Source organism: Oxyura jamaicensis, chromosome Z (genome assembly GCF_011077185.1).
Source record: "Oxyura jamaicensis isolate SHBP4307 breed ruddy duck chromosome Z, BPBGC_Ojam_1.0, whole genome shotgun sequence".
Taxonomy (NCBI): domain Eukaryota; kingdom Metazoa; phylum Chordata; class Aves; order Anseriformes; family Anatidae; genus Oxyura; species Oxyura jamaicensis.
In genome coordinates, this window is record NC_048926.1 from 12,091,564 (window position 1) to 12,106,593 (window position 15,030).

Genomic DNA, 15,030 nt, shown 5'->3' on the forward strand with positions numbered 1-15,030 from the left:
CACGTGTAACTTACATACTGCCATTTGACTGGGGAATGGTGTGAGTTAGAGACACCTGTCTACATTTGTTCTTTTGATTTCTAATGAAAAACAAAATGGGAACCGGTATTATGCCCCTGTTTAAATGCATAATCTGCTTCATCTTGAATAGCATTTAAAAAAAAAAAAAGAGACAAACACCTGATATTGGAGTGTAAGTGTATGAAATAACTTTACAAAACAAATTGTGAATACAGTTAGAAAATACAATGCTCAGGGAGGTCTGGGGCTCTAGTCTGATAGTAAACCCCTAGAGTTGAAAAAAGCAATGATCTTGCCTTATCCAAGTTGCTCTAACATTTCAACTCATCAGACAAAATGGCAGAACACAGTACCGTTGTTGGGGTAAGAAATTATTCAAACATTAAAATTTGAACCAAAGTAGAATGACTAATGTACGGTTCTTGCTAACAGCCAGCAATTATACTTTTTTTTTTTGAGAGTGAGGGAGGTAATGAACTTTTTTTTTCCCCAAAAGCGGTTATTTAAGAAATGCTGCACCTTATTTCCCCAGCCAGATTTTGCATCTTGCTAAATGACTAATTGGTGTGCTGTGCAATCCTAAAAGCAGCAGGAGGAAAATAAAAGCATTTTTGGAGAGGATGATGACTGGATTAGAGCCCCATATAAAAAATAATTAGTGTAATTAGAACCTTTACAATTAGCGTGCACAGATTTTTTTTTTTTTTTTTTTTTTGCTTTTAAAGTGCACAAATTACAGTGCTTCCTTGTAGTAAGGGTAAACAGTTTTAGCACTGTTTCATACCTGCACTTATGTTCTCCTCAGAGTGGTTCGTAGCCCAAATAAATGTGTGAAATCTCCCATCGTGGCACTGAGGGTAAGAATTAAACCCTGCAACGTTACCTTTGAGTTAATTATTTTTCTTATTTAAATAAAGTCAAATACTTCATCACTGTCTGTCTTTACAAATGCTCATGAGTATTGGGTGTAAGAGGGAAGGTTGTGGTGGCTGTGGGGGTGACCATAGTGGAAGGTGGTCAGGGACTACCCTGCACTCGTCACAGCTGGCTCTGCAGCAGTCCCACCACATGTCAAAGCTCAGTTAAGCAGGAGTTTGTGTTGCATCTGTGAAAACAGCAAATGCTGTAAGACACAGGAACAAGGCCATAGCAGCAAGAGGCACTCCATGGTGGTACCTGTAACACCCCCAGAGTGATGGTAGCCTGTTGGAGGACCTATGCTGGTGCATAGGAAACAACTGAGATAGAAGCAGCAGCAGCAGAAGAGAGTAAGGAACAAAGAGCAGCAGAATTAAACCACTATGTCCTAATGTCACCTGTTGCATTGTTAAAGACAACTGTAGGACTGAACAGTATTTTTACAAAATAGATTAGAGGTATTATTTGAAGTCTGGCTCTGTTAGAGTAGTCTTATGATGCTGACACATTTTATCTTCAAACTATGATTCTTCTTGTCCCATGTAGATTAGCGTAGATTAGTGCAGAGTCTGGATGGCAACTATCGGGGGTTCATTCAATTGCATCTCATGTATATAAACAAGTCGAGTCTACTTTGCAGCTGCTCTTCCCATGTGTCTCCTTAATGCAGTATGAATTACTTCAACAGCGAAGTCAGCATCCTTTTTAGTGATGCACATAGGAGGTTTAATTCTAAATGTCTGAGAAGGAAAAAAAAAAAAAAGACATCCTTACACTTGTATGGAAAGAACAGGTTCTAGCAGCCCTTCTAGATCAGTGCTCACCCTTTGCCAAACAATCTAACCATAAGTATGAAAAAATAATAGCACAACTGCAGAACTGGGACCAAGGCCTCTCTGATAAGTGTGCCCCGAACTAGTTGAGCACTACTTTCAGAAAAGAAACAAATAGCTCCTGCTTGGTTTGTAAACCAAGCAAAATCAAGTGGAGAGAGCTCCTAAATGCTTTCATGTTTATTTAGTAAACTAAAGTTAATTTAACCAGAAATTCAATACCTACCTGACTGTAGAGTCCCCCTCTTCCAATCAGAACACCCATATCTTTACAGTCTTCCCAGATCTCGCTGATTTCTTCAGCTGGAAGAGGGTGGCGACTATCCTATGGAAAGTGAACATTAAACTTAGATATTCTAAATTAATTATAAGAGAAAGATGTATATTCCAGTTATCCCAATATATCCCACTCCCATCTCTGTCTAAAAACATTAGTTTCATAATATAATCTGCTTTCTAAGATGGCTTTATGCAATTAAAGTGCACAAGTCACTGTTCACACAAAGCTTGTGAAATATTTGAAATACTGGCATGTTCTGGCTCAATTTTAGCCAGAGCAATGCTTTCTCGCTCCACCAACTGTTTTTATGTAAAACGTTCAATGGCATTGAAAGGAATTAAGGAATAAAGTAAGTAATCAACCTTATCTGTCACCATTTCTATCCCAATCATAAGTCCCTTGCCACGGACATCTCCAACAATCTCAAATTTATCCCGTAGTTTAGCAAGCTCCAGTAGCATATACGTTCCCACGTCCTCGCTGTTTTTTTGTAAATGATCTTCTTCAATAGCCTGGTGAAAATGATGCACAATGAAAATGTTGCAGGACAAGGTTCTAACACATCTGTTTAATACCCAGTTAGATCAATGACACATCATCATCTCACTCTTACAGATTTGCATCCTATGTTCCTTCACTATTATGGTATTTAAAAACCTTCACTACTATGGTATTCCATCTCTTCCAATCCACTAATAGCATCAGATTTAAACTGAACATAATATTTTGATGTTGCTCTGTCCATTTGCACATTTTACTTGTAATTCCATAATCATATTGTAGTAATTCATGTTCACGTACAGTCATAGTAGAAAAACACCTGACCATCGGGATTATTTTCACAATCTTACCCAAAATATTTTAAAACTTCCTCCAGCACCATAAGAAGAATATAACTTGACAGGGCATACCAATGGGTACTAGGCAGCCTTTTAGGAAACAGCTCGAGTGTTTTAATTAGATTCATCAACACTCATCAATGCTTTTTAAATGCAATATATACATTTTTTTACACTCTGCTCTATTTATCAAAGTTCTGACATGCAACCAGCTATCGGCACTGACATGCACTATTTAATATACAAACTTAAGGTTTGCTTTAATAAAAATCACACAAGAAAACATACAAAAGTTAAAGTGATACTTTTTTTTTTTTTTTTTTGTCTTTAACTCCTTTTCTTTCAACTCCATTTTATTTTTTTCCTAACTGACAACCTCTTCAGAGTTGCTTCAGATACAGGTTCTAAGTTATTTCCAAGATGAAAACTACAAATGACTCCTATTCCTGCTAAAGGGAAAATTATGCAGTGGAATTAATCAGGAACTTGTATTTTTCCTACACATAAAGCACCCTGCCTATGTATAAATAATGCTTGTATATGTTTATACAGTTACAAAACTGTCCAGCTATAACTTTATAATAAGAACAAATGCAAGCAGTTTTTATCCAGAAAAAGCTTGGAATATATTAATTCATAACATTCTCCCTACATCAAGAACTGCAGCTCCAACTACGCAAGCTAACGGGTTTCCTCCAAATGTATTAAAATGAAGGTTTTGAGCCAAAGAACTTGCAATCTCTAGAAGAGAAAAACAAAACCAAAAAAACATTAGTCTTACAGTTGTTTTACATTTGGTAACAGCACTTACCTGCATTAATTTAAAATATTGCTGTGTTTCTACCCTGATTCTTCAAAGTGATAGAGTATAATATGTTACCAAACTATAGAGTTTAACAGATGCTAAAGACAGACTTTAAAATGGTCACACTTTAAAATAATCTAGTCAGTTGTCTCCTTGGGCCAACATCTACAAATTTTCTTAACTAGACTCAGTGAGTCATTCATACGAATCAAGTAGTCGGCTAACATACTGTCTTCTCCTAGTTCACTGATTATTAAAATGGAGAATTCAGAGAAGATTTTCAGGATTTCATACCAGGCTCTGTGACAAGGTCATCTCTGCTTCAGTTATGCAATTAACCCCATGTAAATAAAGTTTTGCACAGGATAAGCACAGCTCTAGGTAAAATCAGTCAGTAATGAGAAACCAGTTCATTTACCTCAAAAGACAGCTTGAAACCAAGATCATTAATAAAGCCCAGCTATTTGAATGCACATCTCTCCAGTAAGTATCTATTGTATAGTACATTTTGTATTTGCTCTACTTTAATTCTTAGCAGGACAGAACGCTTATACCTTTTGTTGTAACAACAGCTGCCATGGGAAAGCCATTACCAATTCCTTTTGCCAAAGTAACAATGTCAGGGACTACATCATGCGTTTGAAATCCCCAGAAATGGCTGCCTGTTCGTCCAAATCCTGTCTGTACCTTTCAAAGGAAAAATCCAGAGAAACCCCCATCACTTTCTCACATTTTACAATATGGTTTCTTTCTCCTTTTTATTCTTGCTGATTTGCATTACACTGCAACCATACCTTGAATCAGCTATTGTAGAAAGATCCTTACTCAGGTGGCTTTGTACAAGATACTGTTTATTATAATTGTGTTTTTCTTTTGCATATTAAACAGCTAACATCACACCATGTCTTAGGCATGGTGAAATGCACAAATATGGTGCAGCTTCCATTTCAAAATGGAAAGGAAATGCAGCTGCTTACTACATTTCAAAATTGCAATCCCATGGTTGCCAATTTCTAATACTACAATGCTTGATGTATGTATCACAGTCACTTTGAAGAGCTCACTAATATTTCCAAATGGCCTTAGGTAAGCAAATTTTATTTATAAAATGTATTTGCAGAGGGACAGCAAAAGAACCTCATTCTAGAGTTGCCAACATATGCAAACAACACTCGTAACTGTGTTATTATGGCAATACCACCTCACAGCTGGCATTTATTAGTTGTGTATTTTTGTAAATTTACTCCAGACTTCTTCCAAAACTGAAGGACTCAAGTCGGTTACAAGCCTCACCTATGTCTAAAATTAGAATACCATGCTGCAGAATAAAGACAGTAAAAACTGTGAGGTACCTAAGCTTAGAAAGAGGCACCATGTTAACCTTAAGTGAAATGCTGTGTATTTCACAACTTATTTTATTTCCAGGGTTTCAGTTTGCCCTCATGTGTATTCTTTCAAGAATATTTTCAGAGGTATCCCAAACTCTAGTTTTTTTTTTGTGTGTGTGTGTGTGAAAAAACTCACTTCATCTGAGATACAAACACCTCCTCTTTCCCGTACTAGTCGGTATGCTTCCTTTAAGAAACCTTTCGGATATTGAACAGCTCCATTAACACCCTGCCAAGACAAATAAATAAGCAACAAATAAACAAACAAATAAATAATAAAAATTCTTCAGGAACAGAAAATGAAAGATTAGTTTTCCTGGGTGACTATCTTTCTACAGTAAGAAAAAAATAGCAGCAGCTCTCAGGTAATAGCAAAACAGTTGTCTCAAATTTCTGTCTTCAGCAGTGAAACTGCTTCACATAGTTTCTGCTCAGGTCACACGTTCCCATCCTACAGGGCAGTTTGCTGTTCCATTAGCTGTGTTCGTACAAATGTCTGTGAGGCCGTACTGTGAACTGGACCACTGTAAGAGTGGATTAAAGATAAACTGCCAAAACAAGTACCTTGAAAACCTGCACTCTGAGAATCTATAAAATGTGTTTAATGATAAATGTAAACAGAGAATTCACATCCCTTCTTTAGTAAATTTGTTTAGAATACTGTTTCCTCAATTTCTGTGCGCCTTCCCAGTTTTGTTTTGAATCAGAAATTCCACTCTATACCTTGACTGAAATGGCTTCTTAGACTAAAACATGTGAAGGCTTAGGAGAAAGCAAAAACAGAGAGCAGCTCCAGTTTTCTCTGGTCACAGTTCTTGCTTTTCTTTCTTGCCTTTCCTGCTCTCGAGATATATTCTCCACTTCTTCTATTTAACAACCACATATACAGCAGTTCTGTAACTGGGGTGAAGCACCAAGAGAATGAATACTGTGGCCAGCCGGAGAGCTCCTAAAACATAGTGGAGAACATGGCTGGGAAGAGGTAGAAGGGAAATTGTGTTAAAGGTTACTGAAATAATAAACCGAAAAGCACTATGAAATTTGGAAGAAGGTACTGAGGTACAAAATAATAGTGTGTGCCATACATGCTATTTAAATACAGAAAAAGCAGGTACACCTAATCATGATTCTTTGTTTAACCTCATGAGTAACATTCTAGCTCTGCCAAAATCAGTGACAAAAGCTGAACTTTTAAGAGAATGCAGTCATTCTTCCAAATGTTTAAGGTGTTTAAGTCATAAAATCAATGGACATCCATATTCAGGGTGTAGCTAAAGAACACAAGATATGAATATTTCATACTATTTGTGATATCACAACTGAGAAATATGAAACTACCTACCTGAATCGGTTCACTGATAAATCCAGCTATTGTCTTTGGCACACAAGTGTTCAGAGTATCTTTGAACTGTTCAATGTACTGGTCATTTGCATGACATACACCTGTTTACAGGGAAAATACTTTAAATGCAACTTAATTAAAATGACGGTAGCAGCTTTAAAATACAAAAGTGCACATCTACAAGTATTATCTGACTATATGGTAAATATCACCTCTCAAATACATACAAATGGCTAAATATCACGAGAGAGTCCCTTTTTTTCTCTTAAACCATTTATACTCTAAACACTGCCAGTTCTAAAACAGCAAGGCAAAGCTGCCAGACAATGAGATGTTACAAATTATACAGGTCAATAAGCTATAGGTTAGACAGTGTGAAACACCTACATCAACAGAAGGAATAAGCAGATACTTTTTCAGGGTTTAATTAATATCGGAATAAGACATAAGGAACATTATGGTAGTGTAGATACAAGGCTTCTGGAGGATACAGCTGCACATAAGCCTATACTAATAAAGAACAGAGAAATTAGTATAGCTAATCCTCCCATTCACTGGGGAGGGCAAAGATAAGAAGGAAATACTTTTTATGCATGTGAATTAAAACAACAGAGTGCCTCTTGAAACAGTGGGAAAAAATACCATAATTTTTGTTAATTGGAGAGCAGTAGAGGAGCTTTCACACTGTATGTGAATGGATGTTCTGCCTCATAAAAGCTTTTTCTTATCACTGGCTTCACATTGTCCTTGCTATTTATATTATTCCAAAACAGAAGAAAATACCAAACAACAAATAATACTTCCAGATGCACTAAGGTTTGAGAACCACAGCTTTCTGAATATCAGAGCTGATCTTGACAAATGCTTGAAATGAAGGCTAAGATTTTCAGAAAAAAAAAAAAAGGAAAAAAAAAAAAGGAGAAAACAACATGTTGCCTTCCCATTTTTTTCCTGTGAGAAGCAGATACCCATGATTTCTGCAGTATTTTCTTTAGTTGCCCTTGCAAACCCTAACAAGAGGTCTACTGAGGAATGCTTACCTTTCTTGAGGAGGTAAAAATAACCTGAGCATATACTTTGACTTCTACAGCCCCCCATGACTCTCTAATCTAAAAATCAAATAACTTTTGTCACTGACCAACCTTCAGAACAGCTGCATTTTCGAACAGTTTGTACTGGAGAATCTCTACAACTGCTGCCTCCCCATGGACCACGAAAAACATCTGGTAACATTGTCTGTCAAGCATAAGAGAAATAGCTACAGATTTGGTAACATCGTTCTAGGAGATGTGTTAATCATACCTCAGGATGACTCTAATGAAAAAAAAAATATTAAAAAGAGAGAGAGAGAGAGAGAGAGAGGCTGTTAGAGTCAAAGAGCATATCAAGTTCCAGTGACTTTTCGAAAGAACGCTTGTGGAATAATACCAGGCTTCTCCCACAAGGATATTCATGTAGTAGTGACTTAATTGATAATTTCCTTTCTTTTGGTCTTTAAGTTAGTCAGCAGTTTATGGTTATCTAAGATTAATGGCAATGTTTTCAGAGTTGCCAGTAGTACTTCAATAATCCAAAGCATGATAAAACCTGCAAAATACAGGGAGGCAGGCAGATATCACAGCAGAGTAATAACAGACTGAAAATTAGGAACTTCTAACCCTGACTGCTAATGAGTTACCTGAAGACATGTAATGTTTCATCTAGTAAACCAGGCTGGGAGTTTGCTATAAAGAAGCCTACCCAGAGCCAGTGCTATGGCTGAGCTACCACCAGTACAGTCTAGAGGAGCCAAAGCCAGCTTCTAGCAAACAGAAAGCCACTCCCATCTTCCCAAGGGCACAGATGTAACTTATTGTCACTTACACCCAATGGAGCTCTTTCACAGATATGTCTCCTCTCTTATTGACATAAAGGACAGGTTCTTTTTCACTCCAGGGTAGAAAATATTTCAGATCAGCAGAAAGCAGCTTTACACAGATTTGCCAAAGCAAACTTGAGAAAAAGAGTCCAAGTATTACTTTTTTGCACCATTCTCAGATTTCTATGCAAGCACCAAGCAAGAGTAAAGCATTGAAAATCACAGTTATTCATGTTATGGTTGTCCCAGATCTAAATTAGCATAAGCAACGGAGTATCTGGGTCTTGTTGCAGGAATAGCTACACTGCAGTTTGGTTAGTAACTATAAAGCACTTTGATGATAAAATTTTGCTAACCATCAAAATGTTCAAATAGAGTGCTAGTTCATCAGATTGTCAAAAAAAAATACATTAAAATCTCACTGTTGAACAGCCAAAGCCATTGGCAACGCCATGCTTATAAGGACCGAGAGATGTCAATCCCAGTGTGTAAGGGCTGCCTCCATGGTATGCTCCTCTGTGCAAACAGACAAAGCACAAGAACATCACTCATTTCCAAAAAGAGACTGTGGCAGTATTAGTTCTGAGAAGGCATGCCTCTGAGACATGAATTATTGGGAAAAACATGTGCTGCTACGCTCAAAACAAGATTACTACTGCCATTTTTATTGCTTTGGACTTGGAAGGTCCATGACTGCCCATCTGCATTGGTTTCCTGTGATTTCATATGCTGTAATTGTTCACAAGAAGAGAATGAGGACTGGAATCAACAGCAATTCAGACAGGTTTTATGCAAGTACCTCACAAAGTTCTGCTGCAGCACCTGAGCCACACAGAACAAACATCTCTCTTCTTTGAATCATGGGAACTGCTGCTCTCTCAAACAGATGCTGCCAAGCATTAAACTACATGGTGGTTTGTTGCTAGTTTTATAAGCAAACCAGAAGTTCATTAAGGAGAATATGCAAGCTAGGTGGATGCCCAATGTTCCGTTGAACAGAATAGCAGAAAAATACAGCTCCTTATAACATTTTATTCTAATATCTGTGGCTGCCTTGGATGCACAGTAAAGAGAACTATTGCTTACACTGGTTCTCACATAGCCCTCACCCCTGCACCACCTCTGTAGTTAAGCCAGAAGAGCTGTTAGTGTAGCTGTGCAGCAAACTGTGGTTCAGGGATCTGGCAGAAAAATAAGGCAGCAAAACAAATAAAACAAACAAACAAATAAACAAAAAACCAAACCAAAAACAAAAACAAAAAAAAAAAAAAACACTTTCCACCAGATAATTTTGGCCAGACCAGTTCCCTGCCGTGGTTCACTGCACCGCAGTTCCAGAGGTGCTCCCACAAAGCAGAGCACTGCAGGGGTGGAACAAAGGAAGAAAGCAGTAGTTGCTGAAGCCTGCTCTGACCCTGAACGAAGGTCCACTGAAGCACAGCCTGAACACAAAGACTAAATCCTTTTACAAAGTAAGAAAAGCAGAAATTACTGTCTTCTCTGCAGAAAAGCCCTAATGCACTGCATCAAATTTTGAACTCCTGTTTTAAACTTCTTTGTACAACAGGGTGTCCTCAGCAGATCTGGAGTTACTTCTTGTTTTAGGCATATAGAGACAGATCACACACAGCAAGTTTGATATAGGCCTTACCACCATTACCTGAAAGAGATGATGTCGAAGTTACGAGTATATAGCCTTGCCATGAACATTGCCAAGTCATTGGCTTCTGACCCACTGTTGGTTAGATAAACCACCTGTGGAAGAACACTTAGGATCAGTACAGTGCACAACCACCACCTATTTATATGTCACTTTATAACAGTAGGAGGAATCACTTTTCACTGCCACTAAGTGACCTCACTGCAGTAAATTTTGTGGTGTCCATAGGCTACAGATGGGAACAAAGATCATGATGACACCAGATAGTACAGAATTTTTTTAAGACTTGGAGTCTTCAAGTTTTCTGTCCCACATCTCAGATGGAGCAATGATTCAGAGAAAAATAGAAGTGTTTGGGTCAAACTGAGCATGACTAACTGAATAACCTTCAGACCAGTAAAACTGGCTTTGACTGGATTTGAAAACAGCTCAAATACTACGGTCACTGCTTTTAAGTTTAATTTTCAGAAGTGACTGAGACACTCACTTCCCTGCTTAAGCTATGCAGATGCTTTACATCTATTTTTGAAATCCCTTCAATTTTTTTAAGACTGCAATAGCTTAAAAAAATTCTGGTAATCAAATCCCTTTTTATGACCAGTTTCTTTTACCTGAAGAAACACAGTATTTTTCTTACCGATTCTGTGCATATGGCACATGACATTTTGGCATTTATATGCTTTGTTTACTTAAATGTCAGTAAAGCTCACTACATAAAATACTGTCTAATACTTTTCGGTCTTAATTTTTGTGAGATCAAGAAAGGTAAGGCTGACTACATATAAAAATAGATAAAAACATCTCAGTTCCTTCAGTCATTTTTCTCCAGTCAACACCCCTTAACTGTGTGGACTGGAGAGAGACAGCCAAACAGAAGAGGAGCTTGTGTTATCATGCTTGTCTATATCCAAATCTAAAGAAAAGGCCTTGAGGGTCATCACGCTCTCTTTATCTGACAGTCTCTGGAGAGGTTTTTCTCGCTGAAGATATTGTGGGTCTCTTTTTTGTATGTAATAAATATTTTCATTTAATAAACACATGCTTTCCCCATCCCTGCTCCTGTCAGAAGTGAAGTACCTTAAGTGGATCTGGAAGAAGTGAAGTTAGCTTCTCAGCATATTCCTGTATTGATGGGTGCATGTAAATATTAGTGGTATGCCAAAGGCGAGCAAGCTGTTTCTGGGTAGCCATAGTTACCTTCCTGCAGGTAGAACAAGAAGAGACACAGGGACTTCAATGCATGTGTATAAAAGCACACAAACCCTTGCCTCTGTTACTAATGCTGAAAATACAGACACTGATCCATCTGCCCAGTGGATGAGTAAATAGTTAAAATGAATGAATTCTTCAAAACATAGTGGGAATTGACCTTAATCTGTAAGGCATGAAAATCCAATGAATACATTCTTTTTTTGTTGTTGTTTTTTTTTGTTTTTTTGTTTTTTGTTTTTTTTTTGGCTCACTGTGCCACAGATCAAGAAAGAACAAAGCCATCAACAGCATCTCTTCTTGTATTTTGTAATGTAAATCAAATAGTAACACACTTACGGATGACAGTGACCAACACTGACAGTAACGATTCCAGCAAAGAGATCAAGGTATCTTCGTCCTTCATAATCAAACAACCACTGCATATATCCTTGATGCAGCAGCAAAGGCTTCTTGTAAAATGTTCGCAGTGAAGGAGAAACATTTTGTTCACGAATCTTCAACATACGTTCATATGGATAGGACTGGGGGGAGGGAATATAAAAGTCAGTATCTCCTCATGCTTTCTGAAGATCCAGACTAACGGAACAGCTCTAGTTGTTCACAGAACAAAGATTTTAACAAATTCTGGCACATGGAGCACTCTGCAAAACAACCTTTTGAAACAAGACTGCTGTTCTGCATTTATCTTTTCCTGGAAGTCTTCCAAATCAACAATTTAGCCTTAATTATAGAAATGTCACACAGATGCATCTATAGGTTATATTGTGGTTCTAGCAAACAAGCAAATAGCAGAAGTCCTATTCAATGGACAGACTATTCACAGCAGATGAGCCTATCACTTAGATCTGGAAGTGGAGTTTTACTTAAATTCAAGTGTAGGATATATGACTTACTTGATATTTTTCAGGTACAAAGTTGCAAGGAGGCATTTTTGCTTGTACAGAGACAGTGCTTTGCCATTTCTGCTGCCTAAAGGCAACTACAAAATAGAAACAGAACTATCAAACGCGTATCAAAGTGCACATCTGAAAGTATTTCGCAACAAGCTTGTTCACAGAAAATAAAAGCTACAGACAAGGAAAATAGTTTGAGGGCTTTCCTTTGGGGAAAACAAAATACTTCAGAACTGTTTGCAGAAAGGCAAAACATATGTTGCTTTATTTTGACAATGAAAATCTTAGAAAAGTCATTTTCTGACACAAGACCAGAGGCAAGGCTGGAGACAAGACAGGTCCAAGGTCCATGCAGGAGATGGGGCCAGGGACAGGACTGGTGGTGAGGCTGCACACCCCCTTGGCATGGTTGAGGCAGGGACATGGGCATGGGTGGAGATCCTGGGCCGCCCAGGGCTGTCCAGGGGCCCCTACAGCTCTTGTCCCCACCTTCTGCTCTCACTTCAAAATCCGGAAGGCATTGTGCCAGCCTGTCTTTAGCTTAACTCGAGGTATATAATTAAGCGTGCATCAAAAATTGTTATCGTTCTTCTGCATCCCTAACGTCATCAGCTGAGAACTATGCCCTTTATTTTTCAACACGTGAGGTTTCACACGCTTCCTAAAACACATCAAACAAATGAAAAATAAGGTTTCTCAAAGCAGACCAGATGCACTGCCACTGCCTTGAACGAATTAAAGACCCACGAGCGTCCAGGCACAACAAACTTGAATTAAAGCCCTAGGTCTAGGACCCAGCCTGGCGATCTCTTCCAAGGGGATCTACCTACATCTCCCACCCGCAAACACGGCGCTGAGAGGAGAAATCCCGGCGTTTTGGGGAGAATCGCTGCCCCCAGCCCCTCGGTGTCCCGGCCGGCCCCACCTGCCCAAGGCCCGCAGGGCCCTGCTGCAAAAACGCGTTTCTGCGGGCAGCCCCCGGCAAGGCGACACCAAGGGCAGGGGAAGAGCCACCTCAGCCCTTCATTGCTCCGTGTAACGCCGCCACCCAGTCCCTGTCCCTGTCCCTCGGGGCACCGCTCCGCTCTGCCTCGGCTCCCAGCGCTGTCCTTACCGCTGCCGAGCCGGCGGCCACCCCACCGCCGCAACGCCGCCATGCCCCCCGCCATGCGCCGGCCTGACGGGCACCTGCCACCGCTGCCGCTGCCCTCGCCCCGCCCCGGCCACCGAGGGCTCGTCCCGCAGCTGTGGGGAGGGACAACGAGGCCAGGCGGGCCCTGAGGGACAATAAGTGTGTTTGCGTGTTTGTGTGGTGGTTTTGGGCAGCTGAGCGCCACCACAACCGCTCTCTCACTCCCCACCCTCAAAGGAAAAGGGGGAGACAATACGGTAGAAGGGGCTCGAGGGTTGAGATAAGGACGGGGAGATCACTCAACAGTTATCATCACAGGCAAAACAGAGGGCGATTAATGTAATGTATTGCCTATCACTAACAAGGTAGAGGAGTGAGAAACTAAAAGCAAACCAAAACCACCTTCCCCATCCAACCTCTTCCACTTCCCCCCCCGAGTGGCAGAGGGGAATGGAGAGTGGGGGCTGCGGTCAGTCCCTGACGCTTTGTCTCCGCCGCTCCCTCACGGTCCCTCTCTGCTCCTGCTCCACGCGGGTCCCTCCCACAGGATGCCGTCCTCCCCGAACTGAGCCTGTGGGGGCTGCCCAGAGGCAGCAGCTCTTCAGGAACTGCTCGCACACGGCTCGGTACCACGGGGTCCATCCCCCAGGAGCAAACTGCTCCAGCAAACTGCTCCCCCCCAGACCCCTGCTCCTGCGTGGGCTCCTCTCCACGGGCTGCAGCTCTGGCCCGGGGCCTGCTCCTGCGGGGGCTCTCCATGGGCCGCAGCCTCCTCCAGGCCACATCCACCTGCTCCACCGGGGGCTCCTCCACGGGCTGCAGCGTGGAGATCTGCTCCATGTGGGACCCATGGGCTGCAGGGGGACAGCCTGCTCCACCAGGGGCCTCTCCACAGCCCGCAGGGGAACTGCTGCTGCCTGCCTGGAGCACCTCCTGCCCTCCTGCTGCACTCACCTCAGGGGCTGCAGGGCTGCTTCTCTTTGCTCTCCCAGCTGCTGCAGTGCAGCAGGTTTTGTTTTGTTTTGTTTTCCCTCTTTTCTTAAATCTGCTCTCACAGAGGCACAAACAACATTGCTTATTGACTCAGCTCTGGGCAGTGGCAGGTCCCTTTTGAGCTGGCTGAAACTGGCCCTTACCTGACGTGGGGCAGCTTCCGGATTCTTCTCATAGAAGCCATTCCTGCAGCCATGGCCAAAACTTTGCCACATAAACCCACTACAGTTTGTTTTCAGATGTTCACCCTGGAGAAACAGTGCTAAAAATATTTTCCTTCACAGCTTAGTTGTGCCATAATCCAAATTCTCCCCCCATCTTTATTAATTTTCTGGAAAAACTTGAATGTGCAATCATTAAAAATGTGGTTGTAAGGGAGAGCTTTTAATCCCTATGAAATACTGATCATTTTTCTGAGTGCTTGCCATCTTCACACAGCTGATCTCATACTCAGCAGAGAAAGGGCTTCTAAGGTTGAGTGTGTCAAATTGCACTTGACCTAGGCAGAAATGAGTATGGGGACACATCAGACAAACAGTCTCATTAAGGAAAAATATGAACCAGAATGAGATATTATCTGTAATTTGGGTGATAAAGAGAATTTATCTGTAAAATATTATCTGGGTAGTAAAGAGAAATTGAAATATATTGTTAGAAGGAGAGGGATAACTGACCAATGACCAATTTCTTTGCTCTCTACAACTTCCTGAAAGGAAGTTGTGAGGAGCTGGGGTTCAAACTTTACTTTCAAAAACTGGCAATCCCTGAATTTCAGTGATAATGATCATTTTCTTAGAAGAAAAAGAAATAAGGAAGGAAGGAAGGAAGGAAGGAAGGAAGGAAGGAAGGAAGGAAG

General features: G+C 40.6%; 1 protein-coding gene and 1 long non-coding RNA gene across 2 annotated transcripts in view; both read right to left on the reverse strand.

Moving 5' to 3' along the window:
- Window positions 1–15,030, reverse strand: part of LOC118156567 — a 754,908-nt gene that overhangs the window by 626,842 nt on the left and 113,036 nt on the right. The window lies entirely within an intron of this gene.
- AGXT2 (alanine--glyoxylate aminotransferase 2) lies at window positions 476–13,233 on the reverse strand. The gene is made up of 14 exons (XM_035310717.1): window positions 13,164–13,233; window positions 12,050–12,135; window positions 11,493–11,677; window positions 11,022–11,145; window positions 9,945–10,039; window positions 8,707–8,800; window positions 7,569–7,662; window positions 6,427–6,527; window positions 5,221–5,313; window positions 4,251–4,383; window positions 3,544–3,632; window positions 2,415–2,564; window positions 1,999–2,097; window positions 476–1,679 (listed from the first exon to the last, which is right to left on the reverse strand). The coding sequence occupies exons 1-14, from the start codon at window positions 13,216–13,218 to the stop codon at window positions 1,569–1,571; spliced, it is 1,509 nt and encodes a 502-aa protein (XP_035166608.1). The 5' UTR covers window positions 13,219–13,233; the 3' UTR covers window positions 476–1,568.